The 19,915-nt window shown below is 36.7% G+C and overlaps 1 protein-coding gene and 1 pseudogene across 1 annotated transcript; one reads left to right on the top strand and one right to left on the bottom strand.

Moving 5' to 3' along the window:
- The first annotated feature begins 240 nt into the window (after positions 1-240).
- On the top strand, positions 241-10,540 carry LOC140148839 (gamma-butyrobetaine dioxygenase-like; annotated as a pseudogene).
- Positions 10,541-14,025: 3,485 nt separating this feature from the next.
- LOC140166497 (uncharacterized) lies at positions 14,026-15,303 on the bottom strand. The gene is made up of 2 exons (XM_072189981.1): positions 14,833-15,303; positions 14,026-14,792 (listed from the first exon to the last, which is right to left on the bottom strand). The coding sequence occupies exons 1-2, from the start codon at positions 15,281-15,283 to the stop codon at positions 14,365-14,367; spliced, it is 879 nt and encodes a 292-aa protein (XP_072046082.1). The 5' UTR covers positions 15,284-15,303; the 3' UTR covers positions 14,026-14,364.
- Positions 15,304-19,915: the final 4,612 nt, after the last annotated feature.

Here is a 19,915-nt window from a genome sequence, read left to right as displayed (position 1 = left end):
TATAGTCGGTTAGTTTTGTGGGGTTCATTATCGAACCCCAACGGTTTTAGCTTATATTTATATTATTTATCAACATAGGTTTGTGATATTTCAAGCGTTTTAAAATTTCAAAATAATCCCATTCAATTACACGGTTGACGATGAAAATTTACTGAATTTAGAGAATGCAATGCGGCCACCACCTGCTTTCTATCGTGTGCTGGCCGGGGATGCGGGAGCGAAATACAATGAGCGGTGTTTATTCAGGAAACTAGAGGTCATGTTCTTGGCATGACATATATCAAAACACAAATTACAATAGTAAACCTTTGCGTGGAATCGCTATAACAAGGTTATTGTGTAAAAGCTTGACAGCTGTGTGATTGTTGCATTAATAATGGCTGCGTCCATCACAAAGCTTGGCGGCAGTTACTTCTTGAAAAAATGTTTAACTTCGCCTATTGCTGCTAAAAGTACCAAGAAGAATCATATTCAGAGATGTAGTACTATTCTTGGGAATTGCTGCCGTAATCATGGTAATAGTACAAGTAGCATGAGTAGTAGCAATTACAAACGGATTGGAGGCACAGGAATGCACCAAGAGCGAAATCGTCTTCTCTCACGTCCGCTATACGCGAACATCAACATAGCACATCGTTATATGTCGAGTTACAACTCCGAACACATACAGCATGAACCTCGTATTCTTCATGTTGAAATTACCCCTTGTAATGATACAAAATCTCTGAAAATCGAATGGCTCGAAGAGGACAAGTCTGTCGACAAGGTTCAAACCTATCCGTATGTTTGGTTACGCGACGTATGTCGATGTAAATCGTGTTTTCACGATAGTGTCCAGGCTCGGATTGCGGACTTCAGAGAGATCGATCCCGGGGTTCATCCAATCCATGTTGAGGTTAGACGTATCGAGCTTGAAAGCGAGAGAGTTGGTGATGCGGAGATCATCATCGAATGGAGCGATGGACATGAGAGTGAATACAGTGTCAATTGGTTGAAATATTTCAAATTCGATAAGTCGGATGAAGACACTACTTTTGACCCAAGTCTGAGATACTGGGGTGCAAACGTCGGAGAAACTCAACTCAAGTTTTTTGAGTTTGAAGATTTATTGAATGATGACAGAGCACTTTATGATTGGTTGGTCGAGTTGCAAGAACTGGGGTTGACTGTTGTCAAAAATACACCGAGGGAGACGGGACAACTTCACAGAATTGGTAACAGAGTTGCCTTTTTACGGCCGTGTAATTATGGGTAAGAATATCTAAAAGTTTGTTCGGTTTCTATTTGACGAAAAATGGGACTCATAACATCATGTGTTGATATAGAATGGCGTGCACACAGTTGGGAGCAGCACTTACGCTAGTTGCGCGTTGCGTATATGACTGCTCAGTGCCAGAAGTGGGTAAGTGCAATATTTCTTGACGCTCACAGTAACAAAAACTGAATAATTTTCACCACTTATAAAATATTTCAAGTCGAATAAACTTGAGTATACAGACCCACAATCATTGACAACACCACAATTTCCAAAAAGCCCGGACAACAATGTGCGTGCGTGACTCTGAATGGACCTATTGTATACCAACATTTATAGGCGTAACATTCGAAGACTTCGAGCACTTAAATATCAAACATTTAAAAAATCAAATTTTAATAATTTGTCATAAAATTTGTATTATATTGCGAATTTCAAACAATCCAAATTATTTTGATATCAGAAGGACATTCCCCCGGGACATTCCTCGTATTCAGAATTCAATCCGATATTTCTGATGTGCTCTCATGTCCCACAAAAAAAAATCGAAGTTAACTTTCTAAATCTAATGATATGTACTTTTAAGTACATATCATTATACTTTATTATCATATAATATGTACATACTTTTATGTACTTTTAAGTACATATCATTTAAGTACATATCATTATATTTTGTTATCATATGTACTTTTAAGTACATACACTTTAAAAAGTGTATGTAGCTGAGATGAAAAGCCGACGATCAATTGAAAAATTTGACTCATATTGAAGATAAACATTTTCCCCCAAATAGACCTAACTTTTTTTGGTTTTTGGGGGGGGGGGAGGAATCCATACGAAAGGTCAAAATTTTCAATTGATCGTCGGCTTTTCATCCCAGCTACTGATCTACATACACTTTAAGTACATATCATTAGATTTATAAAAGTTTACTTCGAGGACTGTTAAATATCAAAAATAACAATTTTTTAATCATTTGCCATAAAATGTGTATTACATTGCGAATTTCAAAAAATCTAAATTATTTGATATCAGAAGGACATTCATCGTATTCAGAATTCAATTCGATATGTCTGATATGCTCATCATGTCCCACAGAACATACTGTCCAAACGTTACCCAGCCCTTAACTACGTTGAAAACTACAGAAATGTTTCTCAAGTTAATTAAGGGCTGGGGTATGAACGTTTGGACAGTATTTATTGTGGGACATTAGAGCACATCAGACATATCGAATTGCATTCTGAATACGAAGAATGTCATTCTGATATCAAATAATTTTGATTTTTTAAAATTCGCAATTTAATACACATTTTATGGCAAATCATTAAAAATTGATATTTTTGATATTTAACAGTACTTGAAGTAAACTTTATAAATCTGATGATTTATATTTAAAGTGTATGTAGGTGGGATGAAAAGCCGACGATCAATTGAAAATTTTGACCTTTCGTATTGAAGAAATGGATTTTTTTTTTCCAAAACACCAAAAAAAGTAAGTCTTTTGGGAAAAAAATCCATATCTTCAATATGAAAGGTCACAATTTTCAATTGACCGTCGGCTTTTCCTCCCTGCTACATACACTTTAAGAATATGTCATTAGATTTATATAATTTACTTCGAGGACTGTTATATATCAAATATTTGAAAAATATCAAATTTTTATAATTTGTCATAAAATTTGTATTATATTGTGATTTTCAAAAAATGAAAATTATTTGATATCAGAAAGACATGCTTCGTATTCAGAATGTAATTCGATAGGTCTGAGGTGCTCTCATGTCTCACAAAAAATACTGTCGAAACGCAATAAACGCTCATTTTAGATCCCTTAAACACGTTAAATATACTAAAGCAATTTGCGGCGAAGTGCGTTTTTTTATCAATCGCGTTATCGCGATCGTCCCAGTTGGTTCTTTGGTCTACGTAAATAGTAGATAAAAAATGTTCGAATTAGGCAATTTAATGCAAATTTCAAACCAGTAAAATCCAGCTTGAACTTGTCATTGCTTGTCTATAGGTCTTTTGTAGTTGCACAGAAGAATATTAACTTTTTTTTTAATTCGTTGTCTTATCTGTTGTTTTGACTTGTCAATATTATTGGTTTATTTAATGATAAGGACAAGCAACAAATGCAAATTGATACATCATGTTCATGATATAAACACTGCTCAAAAAAATTATCGTTACACTTGATAAAGTCCCATGAATTAAAAACCAAAAGAGAATTGAGCAATTCAATAAACTCGACACCTAATTTGTTGCTTTGGGGATCTCGTTGAAAAGAATTACAAGTATTTCAATGGTAAAGGGTCGGATTTCAAACGTTGCAGTCGCCACAAAAGTGCAAAGCCTATAAACATACTATAAATTCATAAAAGAAATATTTTCTTATTGAACCTGTTTATTTCAATCTCATGTAAATCTTGTTTTCGTGGATTCATTCGCAGTCATGCCAAATGCAGTTATGCAACTTCAGTTTATCCTAAACATGCTAAAATAATAACAATTAGTGGGTTTTTAGCGGGTTCGCCGTCGGACAAGTTTAGAATTGTCAACCTTTCGTCAGTAGTAGCTCTGACAAAGTACCTAAGAATGAGACATGTAGGCCGCCCCTTGCCTACTGATGGCTCTGAAAAGAGTCGTTCACTGAAGACTACCCCTTGTCAACAGAGAACAAGCAGATCTCGCCAATCTGCTAATTTTAAAGGTTTTGGTGGCTCTGAAAAGAGCCGTTCACTGAAGACTACCCCATGTCTACAGATATGCTAAAACATGTTCAATACTTTAGTGTGTCTTTCATGCACTGTTCACAACTGCTGTAATGCGACGACGCATGCTTATGACTATAGGTGTCTTATATTTCTTGACCAATGCTGTCACTGCTTTTCATCGATTAAACAACTATGTGACAAATATACTAGTAATGGTTTAAATTTGAATGAAAAAGAACGCATTGGATACTCATCCAGTAATATCTGCAACACTTGAAATCCAACTCTTTACCATTGAAATGCTTGTAACGTTTTTCAACAAGATAGCAGAGCAACAAATGAGGAGTCAAAATTCGTTAGGCATATGCGTTTATTGCTCATAATTCTTTGGCTTTTAAATCCTGGCGACTTTTTAAAGTGTAACAATACTTTATTTGAGCAGTGTATATTGGATGACACCACAGATGTCAGCTGAGGTCAAATGCTGTCTGTGAACTATCATTGTTAGCGAAGATAAGCAGATAAGAAGTCCTTATTAAGGACATGGCTTAATATTATCAAATAAGGGTGCAAAGGGTTTTTCAACATCTGAATTCTCAACTTATTATTTCAGCATCTGAATTCTCAACGTATTTTTTTTTCTTTTTAGACCAACATTCCAAGTGAAGAGTAAAATAGATGCCAGTAATGCAGCCTACACGAGTGGCCGCCTACCGTTACACACAGATTTGGCGTACTACATTTGGGCACCAGGGGTAAATAAACATTATTATTGAAATCAAAATTAGGCCTATACTTCTACGCTACTCATATTTCACTCATTGGGGCGCTTTCACCGGGTCGCCTTCACCGGGTGTTATCTGAAGATTTGTTGCTGCTAGTGCTTGTGGGATACGCATTTACGACGGGAATACATATCAATTAGTGGGTTTTTAGCGGGTTCGCCGTCAGTTCTTAGTTCTTAGCTCCGCGACGCACACCCCTACTAAAATTTAAGTTGAGTGCAAGTCCCCCCTCTCCGATTGGTCTTTCAATTACAATGTAGGTTGAAATGCGCCGGACGCTCGAGAAAATGTTTGACTTTTAGCGCTTGGATGAGACGCAGAATCGATCTAGGGCCGCTGGATTGGTCGATTCGGCGTCCCGGGGCACTAACCCTCCCTTGCCCCCTAGCTACGCTACTGATTCCCAGACAAGAGCACTTCTATTATGCAGACTGGGAACGTCGGAGCTCCTTACAGAAACAGGGAAATAAGCTTTGAAATAAGTCTCTTTCGGTTTTATACTGAGCTTTGATCAACTCATCGATACAAGAAGAATCTGTCTTTCAGATGAATTCGCAAAATGAGCTAAAGCTTTTTACGGTCTTGTATTTGAAGGTATATGTTATATTCTTTTCTAGATCCAACTTCTTCATTGCATAGACCAAGTGATAGGTACTGGCGGGGAGAATGATCTGGCTGATGGCTTTAAAGCAGCAGAAGAGCTCAAACAACACGACTCAGAGGCTTACAGGATACTGACATCAACTGCAGTGGAGTACTACGACATTGGCATCGATCATTATGGGAGGTATCATCAATACGCAAGACACCCAGTCATACGGTATGTCATAATTAGTCTGGACCAGAATGCAAATAAATGCCTTATCGTAATGTCAAAAGGCCACTCTATCTGAAGTATATTATACAAACAAGGGGTTTACATATTGTACAATAGAACCACTCCAACTTTCTTCTTTTTTTTTCTTCTTCTTTTTTTTTTTAACTTTTATTATTTTTTTTTTTTTAAAGTGAAAACCCACCCTTTTAAATAAATTCAAACCTTTTCTGTTCTGATTAGCATTTTACACAGATTGTAATTTATGAAATTGTAGTTTTTATGCATTAAATTGCATTTTTATTAACGCAATACCGTAGACTATTAGTACCAGGTGCGTGATTTGATCGGCCTGTAGTAAGGTTTAAAATGGACAACAAAAACCGAGTGGAGTATTTTATGTACATGTAGCTATTTAGTTATGGTAGGAAAAAGTCACATCACAAAATTGTAAGAATACTAGTCTAACGAACCGTTTGGTAAACATGTCTATCATTTGCAAAACTATATCGTGTGACCAATCTTGTAAAATATACTTAGAAACGACAAGCTGCCCTTATGATGGATGATACATGTATTATGTATATTGCCAACATTGGGAAAATTGTTAAATTAAAGTTATGTTGTAACCAAAAAGGTATACTCAAATAATATAATAAGGTACTAGGGTTACGCATTGTAAACCAGAGCAAACAAAATGCTTTCAAGAGTAAAGGGCAGTTTTATTACAATGCGTTACAATTAAAACTTTTAATTTGTCTTAAAAGACAAATGAAATAAAGAAGTTTCGACGCAAGTCCAGATGAATAAATCGGAGAATGCGCCGACATGAGACTCGAACCCGTGCCCTTAGTGGCTGTACTACGTGGGTGGGGATGGAGGGGGTTACAATGCCCACGTTTAAGGCAAACCCCAAACAATTACAACAAATCGACTTTTTGCGGCAATTTTGTGCAAAGTTAGTTGATTTTGCCACCCCCGAAATTCACAAACTACATGTATATAACACTTAGTCCATCAGTGCTTGAGGTAAGTTGTTCGGCAGTGGTAGGCAATGTTTCACAGGTATAGATTTCTTCAAAATTATAATAAGAATCAACCAATCAAATGAACCTGGGTTTTAGTGCGTCAGTAATGTTGGTTTGATATTAGACAGGTTGCGATGTTCCATACGCAGCACGTGGACCGTACGTTTTAACGTACGTTTTTACGTACGTTAATACGATTTTAGATATTGCTATAGTCTCGGTTCCAAACTGGATTGTACTCATTCGTCACGAAGGACAACAAGGCGCCTGGAACAAAGACTATAAGCTACTATAATATCTACGTTGATTTCGCACGTGGAAATTCTTCGAAGCTAAGTACGTGACATCGCTTCGATACAGGAGAGTGGTTTTGAATAGATCAACGTACGTCCGATACCTACGTTTGGAAATCGCAATCTCTCTAATATCGCCACATTTTAGGCTTGCTGGCAAGGCTACATCAGTCTATTGCTCTAATCAATTGAGCTCTAACAATCATCTTTCGTGTGTTATTATATTTCTAGACTGGACGAGAGAGATAAAGTAGCAGGTGTATACTGGAGTGATCATGGCAGAAGTCCTATGTTACGCATACCACAGTCAAACGTCAGGCCATTATACCATGCCATGAAAGCCTATCATGATATACTATACCATCCTGACAACTTATTCAAATATAAGATGGACAATGGTAAGGGTAGCACAAATCATTGGATTAAATTGCAATTAGATACCATACTCACCTTTAGGGTTTCTCTACCGGATGTCGATTTGTATAAATTCCTTCCTACAATAGGCATATTGCATAACAAAAAATACGAATTATTAATGTATACTGTTATATCACATATAAACGGGGGGGTAATATTTTTCGTTTTTAACAACACAATAAAAGAGGGTATTCAATGGGTATGACGATTGAAGCCAGACTAAAATCTTCCTACTTTTATTCATTTTCGTCTTGATTTTGTTCTCAAATGGACCAAGTAGCAGATAATTGTAAACACATCCTACCCGGGACATCCTATATGCATCATAATGCATGACGGAATGTGAAGCGTGGGTATGGCACCAATTTAGCAAGAACTGCTTTCCACTGCAAAATTCTCCCTCAATGGTCCTAGAGGTTTATAATAGTAGTTCGCACTTATCACTTCGACAAAAACTACAACCAACCGCTCCAAAGAATAAACTCTCCTAAATGATTGTATTCTTATCCAAATATACATGACTTTTTTTATCTTTGTTTTTATTTATTTGTTTTTACTGTTTCATTTATGTGCAGTTTACTTTTGTATTTCCTATTTGTATGGCGCTATATATAGTAAGCCAAAGAATTAAGGTACCAGTTATGTTCACCCCTGTATATCCTAAATAAAGTCAAATATGTCAAAATTAAAACAAGCAGTCAATACCTGTACTCTTTAGCTCTGATTTAAGACCTTATTTGTTAAAATTGAATGAGAATTAAAGAGACGGTGATCTAAAAACCTAATGAAGAAACGAAATCAAAAGCCCGGGATCAAAAGTTGCACTTTTGTGTTCTAATCAATGAAAGCACGACGCTAGTTTTAACGTGCTGATCAATGGAAGCGCAGCGCTAGTACACTTGTTCACGAACGCTTTGTGTACAAATCAATAGGGCAACTTTTAAATTGGTATCTTCCTTGGGTTTTTGGATCGCCGTGTCTTTTATTTCTTGAACAATTTCAACGAATGAGGTCTTAAATTTGAGCTAAAAGATGCAGGTATTGGTTGCTGGTTCCAATTATGGCATATCTGTCTTTGTTTAGGATATCAGGAGGTGAACATAACTGGTCCCTTAATTTTTTGGCTTACTGTATATCACACATCACGTACATTGCTTAATGCACTATACCATTCTCCAACTGCATGCTAATGGACGGGCTTATACTTTTAATGCTTTTTGTTTCAATTTTTAATTTTCTACACACCATGCAGGTGACATTCTATGCTTCAACAACCGTCGAACACTTCATGGTCGCGAAGCATTTACTGTGACTGAGACGAGTAACCGCCATCTTGAAGGAAGTTACTTGAATGGGACGAAGTCAACTCACAACTAAGGGTTCTGAAAGAAAAACTGGAGGGGAACACTCACTTTAGATATTCATAATGGTGGATGGGTATTATGAATACGAAAATGGCTATGTATTGGGTTTAATATAAAAATACATCAAATATTCTGCGGGATATTCTAGGCTAAGCGTAAAAGATTATGAACTAAAATTCTGTAACTCACTTTTGCTACGTTGCGTCCGATGGGCGATACCACCGAGACTTCATCAGGCACCCGGGACCTCTGTACTTTAATTGTCATTGGTTAGAACTTGTATGTGGTAAGGGTTATTTAGTTATAATCATGCAGGAAGTACAGTAGAAACTCGAAACTCAAAAATTTTGTTAGAACAACATTCTTGTCAACACAAAATTATATAAAGCAACATGGTTTTTCTTGTTCTTTGTTTTAAGGTTAACTAAAACTAAAACTTTCATTTTGTAGCCAAGATTTTAGAGCATATCCATGGGTAATTTCAATATCCTGGCACGTAAGATAACAGAGATGTGATGATGGAGGTAGTTTAAGAAATATATATATATTGTGGTTCAGTTTTATGTTTTGGAGAAAAGAAAATTACAAAAGAAACATTTTTCCAAAATTCGTTTAGACAACATAACAAAAATTCTTCAATATTTTTTTATAAATTTCCAAAAACTAGTTTAAGGCCTAGGCTAAATATCTAGGAAGCGCAAATATTTTTTTAATATTTACCAACTTCATCCAAAAAGGTCGAAATTTAGGTGAAAATTATTTTTGTTACAAAATTAAGCATTTTTCAAATGAATGAAATGATGAAAAATTGTACCCTTGTGAAGTACGCGTCACAAAATAGCATCCTTATTATATTTCAACAGTTATTGTACAAGTATAGATGAGGTGACATGTGTTTACATTTGATACGCCCTCTGTTGGTCTGTGATCAAAACTGTCAGGCAAAAAACACTATAGTTTACATGGAAGAAGTTGATTTTTATTCATTAACTTTGGTTTCAAAGCAAATAATACAAAAAATGGTATCAATCTTGTTTATAAATGCATCAAGCTATATACATAATATCACACAAAACTTCAAAGGTTTTTGAAAGTTGAGTTTTAAAGAGATTTATGTGGTCTGTCATAGACACTTCTGTGTTATTTTGCCTGCTTTGAAACAGCAGAGGGCGGTCTGAATGTAAACATGTGACATCATAGGTCACTTTATCTATATAATACAATTTTTCACCCTGAAGTGGCAGTGATGTAATTGAGCGCAGGCTCAAGTCGCTAGCATTTTGCTCAAGGCGCTGTTGTTGACACGCACGCGCTTAATTAAGATGTGCAGGCAAAGTCAACGCGTTGACGTCACTGCCACATCAGGGTGAAAGATGGTATAGCAATACTTTGTTAATTTTGGCCGATATTCTGTCGGTCCAACATCCGGGCTATCTCTAGTCTCGGGCCCAAACTGCATGTGACTCACGGTTTGTTATGATACACTCGACCATGGAATTTAATTTTAAGTTTGTCAGTATATAAACGGTAAATCAAGTAAGTTTCTTCCACTCTGAAGACTTAGAAACGGTTGTTTGATGCCACTGACTATTTGCGATCGAAATTTACATAACACCAATGACAGAAATCATCAACAAAAATCGAATCAGGGACTTGTTTTCACTCGACCGTGAGTCGCATCATCAACCGGAAGTGACGTGGCACGGACCGACAGAATATACAAACTGAAAGTTAATTAGCGTCTTGGTGTAGCATATGTATTGTGCCAGATTTATTCTCTAGATAAACAGTCTGTATCATATTCTATATCTACAACCATGACCAAAATGTGTTGGGACACTTATGGAAAACGTACACTATACAGGGTGTCCCAGAATGATTTGTACCGTGTTTGCAAAAATAACTAAAAATAGAAGACGGGCAGTGTATCTATTTTTGATACCTGTATTATAATGTTGGACATGTCTCCTACTTATTCTGTTAATTTCAGCACGCTACCTTTATTTGTTTTGGCGTGGCATGGAATAATGTAAAATCGATGAAAACCTGCTTTTTATTTTCAGCGCAAACGACTCGCATATCCTTGAAAAATGGCACAACACACTTGATCAACTCATGGATCTTTTTATGTACATTTAATGTCAATCAAACAACTTTAACTGATTCGTATCGTCATAAATAATAGATGGATATCGGATATTTAGTGGAAATATGAACGGGGCACAACTAAAATACCTGCATAACTTTTTCCAAATAACTTTGTGCTGAACGGTTAGTAATTTTACAGATTTTCAAAATAGGTTGCATTGTCAAAACTTAGAATTCACCATTTTTACGCAATCTTCTATAACTTCTACTAAAAACGTCCAATCTTTAAAATCTAAAAAATCTGAGAAAGCTAAATATATGTAAAACTTAAAATGCAAAACAATATAACCAATAAACATGCCCTTCATACCTAAAAAATTCCATCTTTTCCGGTATAGATCATTCTGGGACACCCTGTATTATGGCCTTATTTCCGTCATTATTAACGTGATGAAGTGGAGGTTTCTTAGGTGTGAAGCAGGGGTAGCGTTTTAAGGGGTCTTGGGGTCCAGGACTCCTTGATTTGGCAGGTCCCCGTGATTTGGACCCCTTAATTTTGTGCGTCTGTGTAGAATTAGATGCCTGGACCCCTTTATTTGCCAATTTGGACCCCTGGCCTCGGCAGGTCACCGCTAACCCTGGTGTGAAGCCTAAACCCTTTCCTAACACCCCAACCCTCCCCTTCCCCACCAATCAATGTTGTGTGCCACTAAGCGTGTGTGACCAAAAAAGTAGGATTCAACATTGATCGGGGAAGTGGGGGGCTTATTTACATTACCCTATCAAACCGTCCCAACACTTATCGGCCCTGATTTGGTAAAATGATCTAACTTGAAATTAAAATCGCTGTTTCGAGAAAAAGAGCTTTAAAGTTTGAACACTTGATGTTTTTCTTTTTGAATAAAATAAATTATTAAACAGATCTAATGTCTTAGAAAATATATAAATCTCATTATTTGGTGGCATGGTGGTGATTTGAGGATGTCACAAATGGAAAGAGCGCCCTCACATTACCCATGATATGGATTTATCTCAAAATGTCCAAATTTCAAGTTAGATCGTTTTACCAAATCAGGGCCGTTATGGCCAGCATTGTAGATGGAATAAATAATTATATTAATAATTATGTTACAGTATTTCTACGAGCACATCGTCGGTTATCACAGTACCGATGCAGCTGGTCTCTGTGTGAGTGGTCTAACTTTCGTCACATGTGTTTCTGACTTCATGATGTCCTGATGAAGTCAGATACACATCTGACGAAAGCTCGACTACTCACAAAGGGACTGACTGGACTGGTAATGTGATGACCGACTGCGTACTCGTAGAAATACTTAACTGCCGTCGAGAAAACCTGTCTACTTATTTAACAATAATAATAAGCAATATTGTTATCAGTTGTGCTTATTAGAATTCTACATTCAAGTTCTATTATAACATAAACATTATCTTTCATCTTGTATCTTGTATAATACCGGTATAATTTATAATATAATACAATATTAAAATAATCGTGATAATATAATACACATGTAATATGATATCGAGGGCTTAGAGCCAGAACCACATAATATGTCCATTTGTTTTATCAATTACACCTTACTCATTTCGGCAACAAAATATACGGTTAATTATGCCCTCCATAATAAATGTAAGTGACTTTGGGGTATATGCATGGTCACTAAACAGTTAGTAAAGGACGCACCATTAGACATCAAGGGGGGGTTAGGAAGTTGGGGTCGGGGGAAAAAAAATAATTCGCCGCCGAAGGCGGCGTAGTTGTGGTTTTTTCGCCGCCAAAGGCGGCAATTTTTTTTTTTTAAATTTCATGCATTTATACACAGTTAGGTGGGGCAAGTTTTTTTGTTTTTTAGTGTTGGTGGGGAAAGTTTTTTTTTTGCTCATGTAGTTTTCAAAACTTCCCAGCCCCCCCCCCCCCCTTGAAGTCTAATGGTGCGTCCCTTAGACGCAAGTGACCATGCATACCCCAAAGTCACTCACATTTTCTTATGGAGGGCAGAATTAACCTTACCGAAATAAGTAACATGTAATTGAGAACACAAATGGACATACGTGGTTCTGGCTCTAAGCCCTCGATATATAGTATGATATAATAATGTACCGTAATACAAGATGTAATAATAACATGCATTGAAATTGAATTACACACGAATATCCTGTGTTATTATGTTTTCAAAATGTTATTGTAAATATATTTTTTGCTAAACATTTCGCAAAATATTTTGTCAACACCATACATACCGTTCTACAACAAAACGGCTGGTGCACTTTACCCCACAACTTGGGAATCAAGATAATAATTTATTTTGGTACAGACCTCAATTTGAGGTACAAAACACAATACAAAAAAATCTGACCACTCACCTTTAAAAAACATTATCTTAGAATGTTTGTCAGAAAGTTTTCAAAAATGTTTTGGGTTGTTATCAAAACGTTCAATACCCTTTATTTTATATAACCCGGCATTAAACGTATTCTGTAATACTAAAAAGTATCTATACATTCGATTGTGCTTGCTGGGGAGTTGGGAGCACTACGACCTGCTTTCGGTGCTCCCTGGTAGCTCAGCAGACCTCTTTTTTCAATTTTGTTGTTGATTGACAGATTTGATTCATTACACATTTTCGTTTATTAACTGCCCAGCAAACACAAAAACGTTTTTAAAACGTTTTAAATAAGTTATATTTTGGGTTTTGGTTTAGCTAAAAACGTTTTAATAACATTAAAATGTCGGGTTATATAAAGGTATATATTATATGAAATCTTTTTGAAACGTTTTGTATGAAAACACACTACAACAATATTTTTTAAATGTTTTCGAAATGTCATTGTAAACTATTTTTGCAAACATTTTTGGCCAAATATTTTGTCAACACTTAAATAACATTATGTTAAAATATTTGCACCCAGCAAACACAGAAATGATCATAAAATGTTTTTTACAAAACGTTTTGATAACATTTAAATGTCGGGTTATATAAAGGTCGTGAAACATTTTAAAAACGTTATTGTAAATATTTTGGGCAAAATATTTTTTCAACCCCAAAATAACATTCTGTTTAGAATAATTTGTACCAAAAAAACAAAAATGTTTTTGGAATATTATTAAAACGTTTTTATACCCTTTATATAACCCGACATTTAAATGTTTTCTGTAAAACATTTGTGTTTGCTGTGCAGTAAATTACCAGCAAATGTTATTAATGTTATGAAAACGTTTTATACCATTAATGTACCCTTTATATAACCCGACATTTAAACGTTTCCTGACAACCTTTTGCGAATGATGTCGAAAACGTTTTTTGTGTTTCTGGGTGTGGGTTCAATATTCTATTGCTCCACATAAACCAACTGGCTAGAATATTAGGTTTTCCGGTTTAAAAAAATTTCGTGTTTATAGATGCAGCAGTTTGGTTGGGGAAGGAATATCAGATGATTGAGTGATTCACAAAAATATTTAATCAACTTTCAGCCAAGCTTATGATGTAGATTTGTCTCCCCCGATTAATTAAACCCTGGATTTGATTCACTGTTATGGTTGTCCACTTTATACATGTAGTCCTATCATTCGTTTACATGGTTTATGGTTTGATTCTCATTTCGTACAGCTTCTCATAATACGGCATCGACGCATCCACTAATTCCAATATGTCATCCGTCAATTCGCTGCGTGATGGTATCTTAGATGGTGCCTTAAAATGAGTCGAATTAAAAGCCTCCTCATAAAAACCGCCATTTTGAGAAATTTTATTTACCGACACGAAAGTAGAATTGATGATCCAGTCATCGAGAAAATCTGTCCCAGATGGCCATTGAAGCATACTTTCATGGAATGGTATTCCTATCGCGTCGCAGTATTGACGCATTATAGACGCAGGTGACGTTTGCAGGTCGTCCGCGTCAATCAACACCGGGTTACGATCACCTCGTTGTTTCGTATGCTCCACTAAATCACACATTTCAGCATAACCATATCGCTTTGGACACAATGGCTCGGGCAAATCTTGATGTCGGAAATCCCTCTTCCTCTCTTTGCAGAAACTTCCAATTAACGCGTTTCCAAGATGGGAATACTTTATGTGGGTGGCGAATCAGGAAAGTATGGCGAAATCCACGCGGAATCATGTGTAGCTTATCAGTAATGCAATAGCATTGATCTTTAGAAAAGACGAGTGATTTTCCAGGATAGGGAGCTTCAAGCGTATCTTTCACCCATTGAAACGTACAAACGCTCTCGTGAAACCAACCAGGTTTGACGTCCGGTCCAACGACTGCCTCTCCTTGCTTCATCACAGCCTGTAAAGTTTTGTTGATTTCAGTGTCAGGATTTTCTGCTACTTTGCCTTCGGGACCGAAGTAGTATGCAAAAGCGTATGGCTCGTTGATAATTTGTACCCCTGGTATGGAACCCATACACTTTTCAAAGACGGTAGAAAGAGTGCGAGGAAGTGCCCAGAGAACGACGCGTCGAGGTTGCGCATCATGAGTTACACCTGACATTTTGCTCTTTGTTTGGCCAGAAAATCTGCAAAAGGTGCAAATGAAGAGTATTTTTTATTGTGATGCACTAAATAATGTACCCGCTATCTTTGCAAACGTCGATTAGCATGATTAAAAAAATTAAAAGCAGCATTATTTTGTTTGGATATTAGTCCGGCTGCAAACTATTGTTTGATCAGGTTAGATAGTTTTGCCAGTTAAAAGTGTTTTTCTTTGCTGATTCTTTGTTTCGGTGATCCAATCTATTCTTAAAATTAAAATTGGAGCATTTTTATAATTTTCTGTTTTAACCCCTGTGGCGTTTCCTGTTTAACCTTCGACCTTTTTGCTCCACAACGATATTAAACTACATATTTTTTTGAATTTGTCATAAGTTTGAACAAAATTATATCAGTTTTTAATTTTGATCCCTGTATAAACTTTGACCATGGATATCTGGAATTGCCCAGGGATGACAATTTGTCATCCTTCAGAATCTTGTTTTGTACCATCCATTGAACAATAATCAACAAAGAAAAAACACTTTAACTGGCAAAACCGGCCTACCTTTGCAACTAATAACGGTATTTTTTAAAGAAAGAATCACTATGGACCAGGCACTTCGTGCTCAATAAAGAACCTATTCTCCGGTCCACATACTGCTCTTTAAAAAAAAAGCAACAGAATTGGCATCAATTATATTCTCCTAGTGGGTCGCTTATCTATCTATACTACTAAAATAATAGCCGTTGTGTGTCTGTCTGTCTGTCTGTCTGTCCGGCTATGCTTTCCGCCGCGCTTCGACACATCGTTCCGATATTGCAGCCATAGATGGGTACCGGGCGGGCGCTGTTTACCGGGTACTTTTGAAGGTCATCGGAGGTCAAGGTCAAAGGTCAAAATTTCAAACTTTGTCCAATCGGGCCCAAACTTGGCGGGTGGGATCCTTGATACGAGGGGAATATATGCCCAAAATAAAGTCGAGGTCAAAGGTCATTACGGAGGGGTCAAACTTTGTCCGATCGGACTCAAACTTGGTGGGTCGAAACCTTCGTATGAGGGGAGCATGAAAAACATATGGAGGTCATCCAAGGTCAAAGGTCAAAGGTCATGGATTTCAAACTTTGTCCTATCGGGCTCAAACTAGGTGGGTGGAATCCTTGATACGAGGGGAATATATGCGCAAATCAAAATTGAGGTCAACCGAGGTCAAAGGTCATGTAGGGGCTAAATTTAAACTTTGCCCTATTGGGCTTAAACTTGACAGGTGTAATCCTTCGTATGAGGGGAGCATGAAAAAAATTACACCAAGGTCATCCGAGGTCAAAGGTCATCTGGGGTCAAACAGTATCGCTATCATGCCAGTGCTCTCACAGCATCAGGGCTCTCACAGCTGCAGGTGCACTAGTACTACTAAAATAATAAGCGGTCTCTGTCTGTCTCTCTGTCTGTCTGTCCGGCTATGCGTTCCGCTGCGCTTCGACGCATCAAGCCGAAATTTTGGATGTGGATAGGTAACGGGAAAAGCATGTTGACCGGGTGGTTTTGCGAAGGGCCCCCTCGAGGTCAAAGGTCATCTAGGGGGTAAAAACCCCAACTGGATAGCAAAAGCAGCAGCAAGTGGATACAAATATGTGTACTGGGCAACTCTGGACATGTTTCATCCAGCTTTTGGCTATCTGCCCAATTTGAAATGCACTGTAATGTCTACCCAGAATGCATTGCTGCAAATGAATCTTAAATTTCAAACTTTGTCCGATCGGGCCCAAACGTGCTGGAAATCTGGAAATAAATTCTATAAGTGCCCATACCCCAATAAGCGCCCATACCCCAATAAGCGCCCATACCCCAATAAGCGCCCATACCCCAATAAGCGCCAATACCCCAATAAGCACCCATACCCAATAAGCGCATATGCACCAATGACCGCCTATATACCCCAATAAGCGCCAACATACCTCAATAATAGCTAAAATTTAAATAAATTTCAACTTTGTCCGATCGGGCCCAAACTTGGAGGGTGGGTTTATTGATACGAGGCGAGTATATGCCCGAAATAAAATTGAGGTCAACCGAGGTCAAAGGTCATTACGGAGGGGTCAAATTTCAAACTTTGTCCGATCGGGCTCAAACTTGGTGGGTGGAATCCTTGATACGAGGGGAATATATGCCCGAAATAAAATCGAGGTAAACCGAGGTCAAAGGTCATTACGGAGGGGTCAAATTTCAAACTTTGTCCGATCGGGCACAGACTTGGTGGGTGGAATCCTTGATACGAGGGCTTAAACATGGTATAACGAATTCTCAATATGACAGGAACAGGAAGATTTCACCACTCCCTGTGAGGACTGCAATGTATTCCCAGTATTCATAGCTGAAAATGATTTCTAAATTCCAAACGGATGTATCAAATAAAACTGAGGTCATCAAATGTCAAAGGGGATCAAGCCAAGGTCATCTAGGGTCAGAGGTCATATGGGGTCATTGGGGGTCAAACAGCATCACTGTCTGATGCTGGTGGTGCTCTCACGTACAGCTACAGTGCCCTCACAGCTACAGGTACTCTAGTTTATGAAAAATATGTTACCCAGCAAAAACAAAACGTTTTTGACTTTATTCGAAAAAGGTTAGAAAGGTTGTCCAAAAAGTTAAAACGTCGTATTCGGGTTATATAAATAGTGTATAAAGGGTACAAACGTTTTCATAATATTCAAAAACATCTTTCGAAAACCTACAACAAAATATTCGAACATAATGTTAAAAGTGTTGACGAAATATATAGCAAAATGTTAGCCAAAAATATTTTAAAATAACAGTTTAAAAACATTTTCAAAATGTTGTTGTAATGTGTTTTCATAGAAAATGTTTAAAAAAAACCTCCTTAAGGAATCGGATAGCAGCGTTTGCATAGTATTTTTGTGACATCTGAGAGCACATCAGACATATCGAATTGCATAAATACGAGGAATGACCTTCTGATATCAAATACTTTTGATATATATATATATATTTGAAATTCGCGATATAATACAAATTTTATGGCAAATTATTGAAATTTCATATTTGCAATCGACTTAAACTTACAAAATCTAAGTACTTAAACTGAATAGCTGGTGAGAAAAGCCGACCATCAATTGAAAATTTTGACCTTTAGAGACCTACATCATGTTTTTGGTGTTTTGGGGAAAATATCATCATTACAAAAGGTCAAAATATTCATATGATGAACGGTTTTTCATCTCAGCTACACACACTTTAAGTACATATCATTAGATAATACAATTTACTTCGAGGACTGTTAAATTTCAAAAATATCACTTTTTGATCATTTGCTATAAAATGTTTGGTATATCGCGAATTTCAAATCAAGAATATATGATATCAGAGGATATTCCTCGTATTTAAAATGCAACTCGATATCGCTGATATGCTCTCAGGTACCACAAAAAAATACGGGAAAACGTCGTTATCCGAGCCCTTAATAAAACCCGACATTTAATGTTATTAAAACATCACCAAACCTCCAAAATATAACCCGTTTAAAGTATTTTGTGTTTGCTGGGTTATAGCCAAAGATAGTCATTTCTGCAATCCCATAATTCCAAGGTCAAAGTTTATGAAGGGGTCAAAATGCAAAGTTGCTCAAATTTTGTTAACACCAATTCCAGAAAAACAAACATATTATATAGTTTGACCTATCTACGACTTATCGCTCCGGAGTTACGATTTTTATGTGCCCCAAAACATTTTGGCAGACAATTCCCTCGCTCAGCATTTCCGGCAAACACAAAATATTTTTGTGTTTTTAAGGCATTTGTCAAAATGTTATAAAACGATTGACTTCAAATGAATTGTATAATCAACGGCAAAAAATGTGAACATTTTAATAGTAAAGTTTGACAATGTTATTAAAACATTTTAGGATATTTATAATAACCCCAATTTTTTTTTTCCTGAGATATTTCTAGTGTTACTGATTACAAAAGAACCAGCACAAAATAAACTCTAAAACAAAGAAGAAAAACTACCCAACGTATCTCTGATTCTACATATTTTCTGGCTACCAAAACATTACAACAAGGGGTTGAATTGAGTGCTTGGATTTCATTGGCGTTTATCAGTTACTCAGGCCGTTTAAGGGGTTGTGCCAATAAGGTGGCGTTCTCCGAAACGTTTTTCGATAAATTCATTAATTTCTTAAAAAGTAAAAAATCTCAGTTTAACAAATAATGGTTAAAATTATTATTGAGGGGCTAATTATCGTATTATTGTAATAGGTCTGGCACCAATGTAAACATTATTTTGTTTCGGTGTCCCAAGTTCAAATTCATTTACGTTCACGCTGTTTTCGCGTCTGGCCCCAAGGGGCCAGATGCATTTAGTGTCGGGATTAAATCCCCAGGGAGTTCCAGTGACACATTCTAGAAGCTATCTGTTATAACTCAGCTGAAAATATACATACAGTGATAATTGATACTGAGACAGAGATGGGATTTGACCAACCAGCCTTTTATGACTCTTTAGGGTAAGGCGGCTTATGGTGTCATAAATTTAGTAGGAAGAATTGTGGCCATAATAGGTTCATAGGTCAACGCTAGAAAGTACAATATAATAAATCAGAAGATATACATACAGCTTCAAAATTACATAAAT

This window comes from Amphiura filiformis, chromosome 1 (genome assembly GCF_039555335.1).
Source record: "Amphiura filiformis chromosome 1, Afil_fr2py, whole genome shotgun sequence".
Lineage (NCBI taxonomy): Eukaryota > Metazoa > Echinodermata > Ophiuroidea > Amphilepidida > Amphiuridae > Amphiura > Amphiura filiformis.
This window is presented reverse-complemented; position numbering and strand designations above follow the sequence as displayed.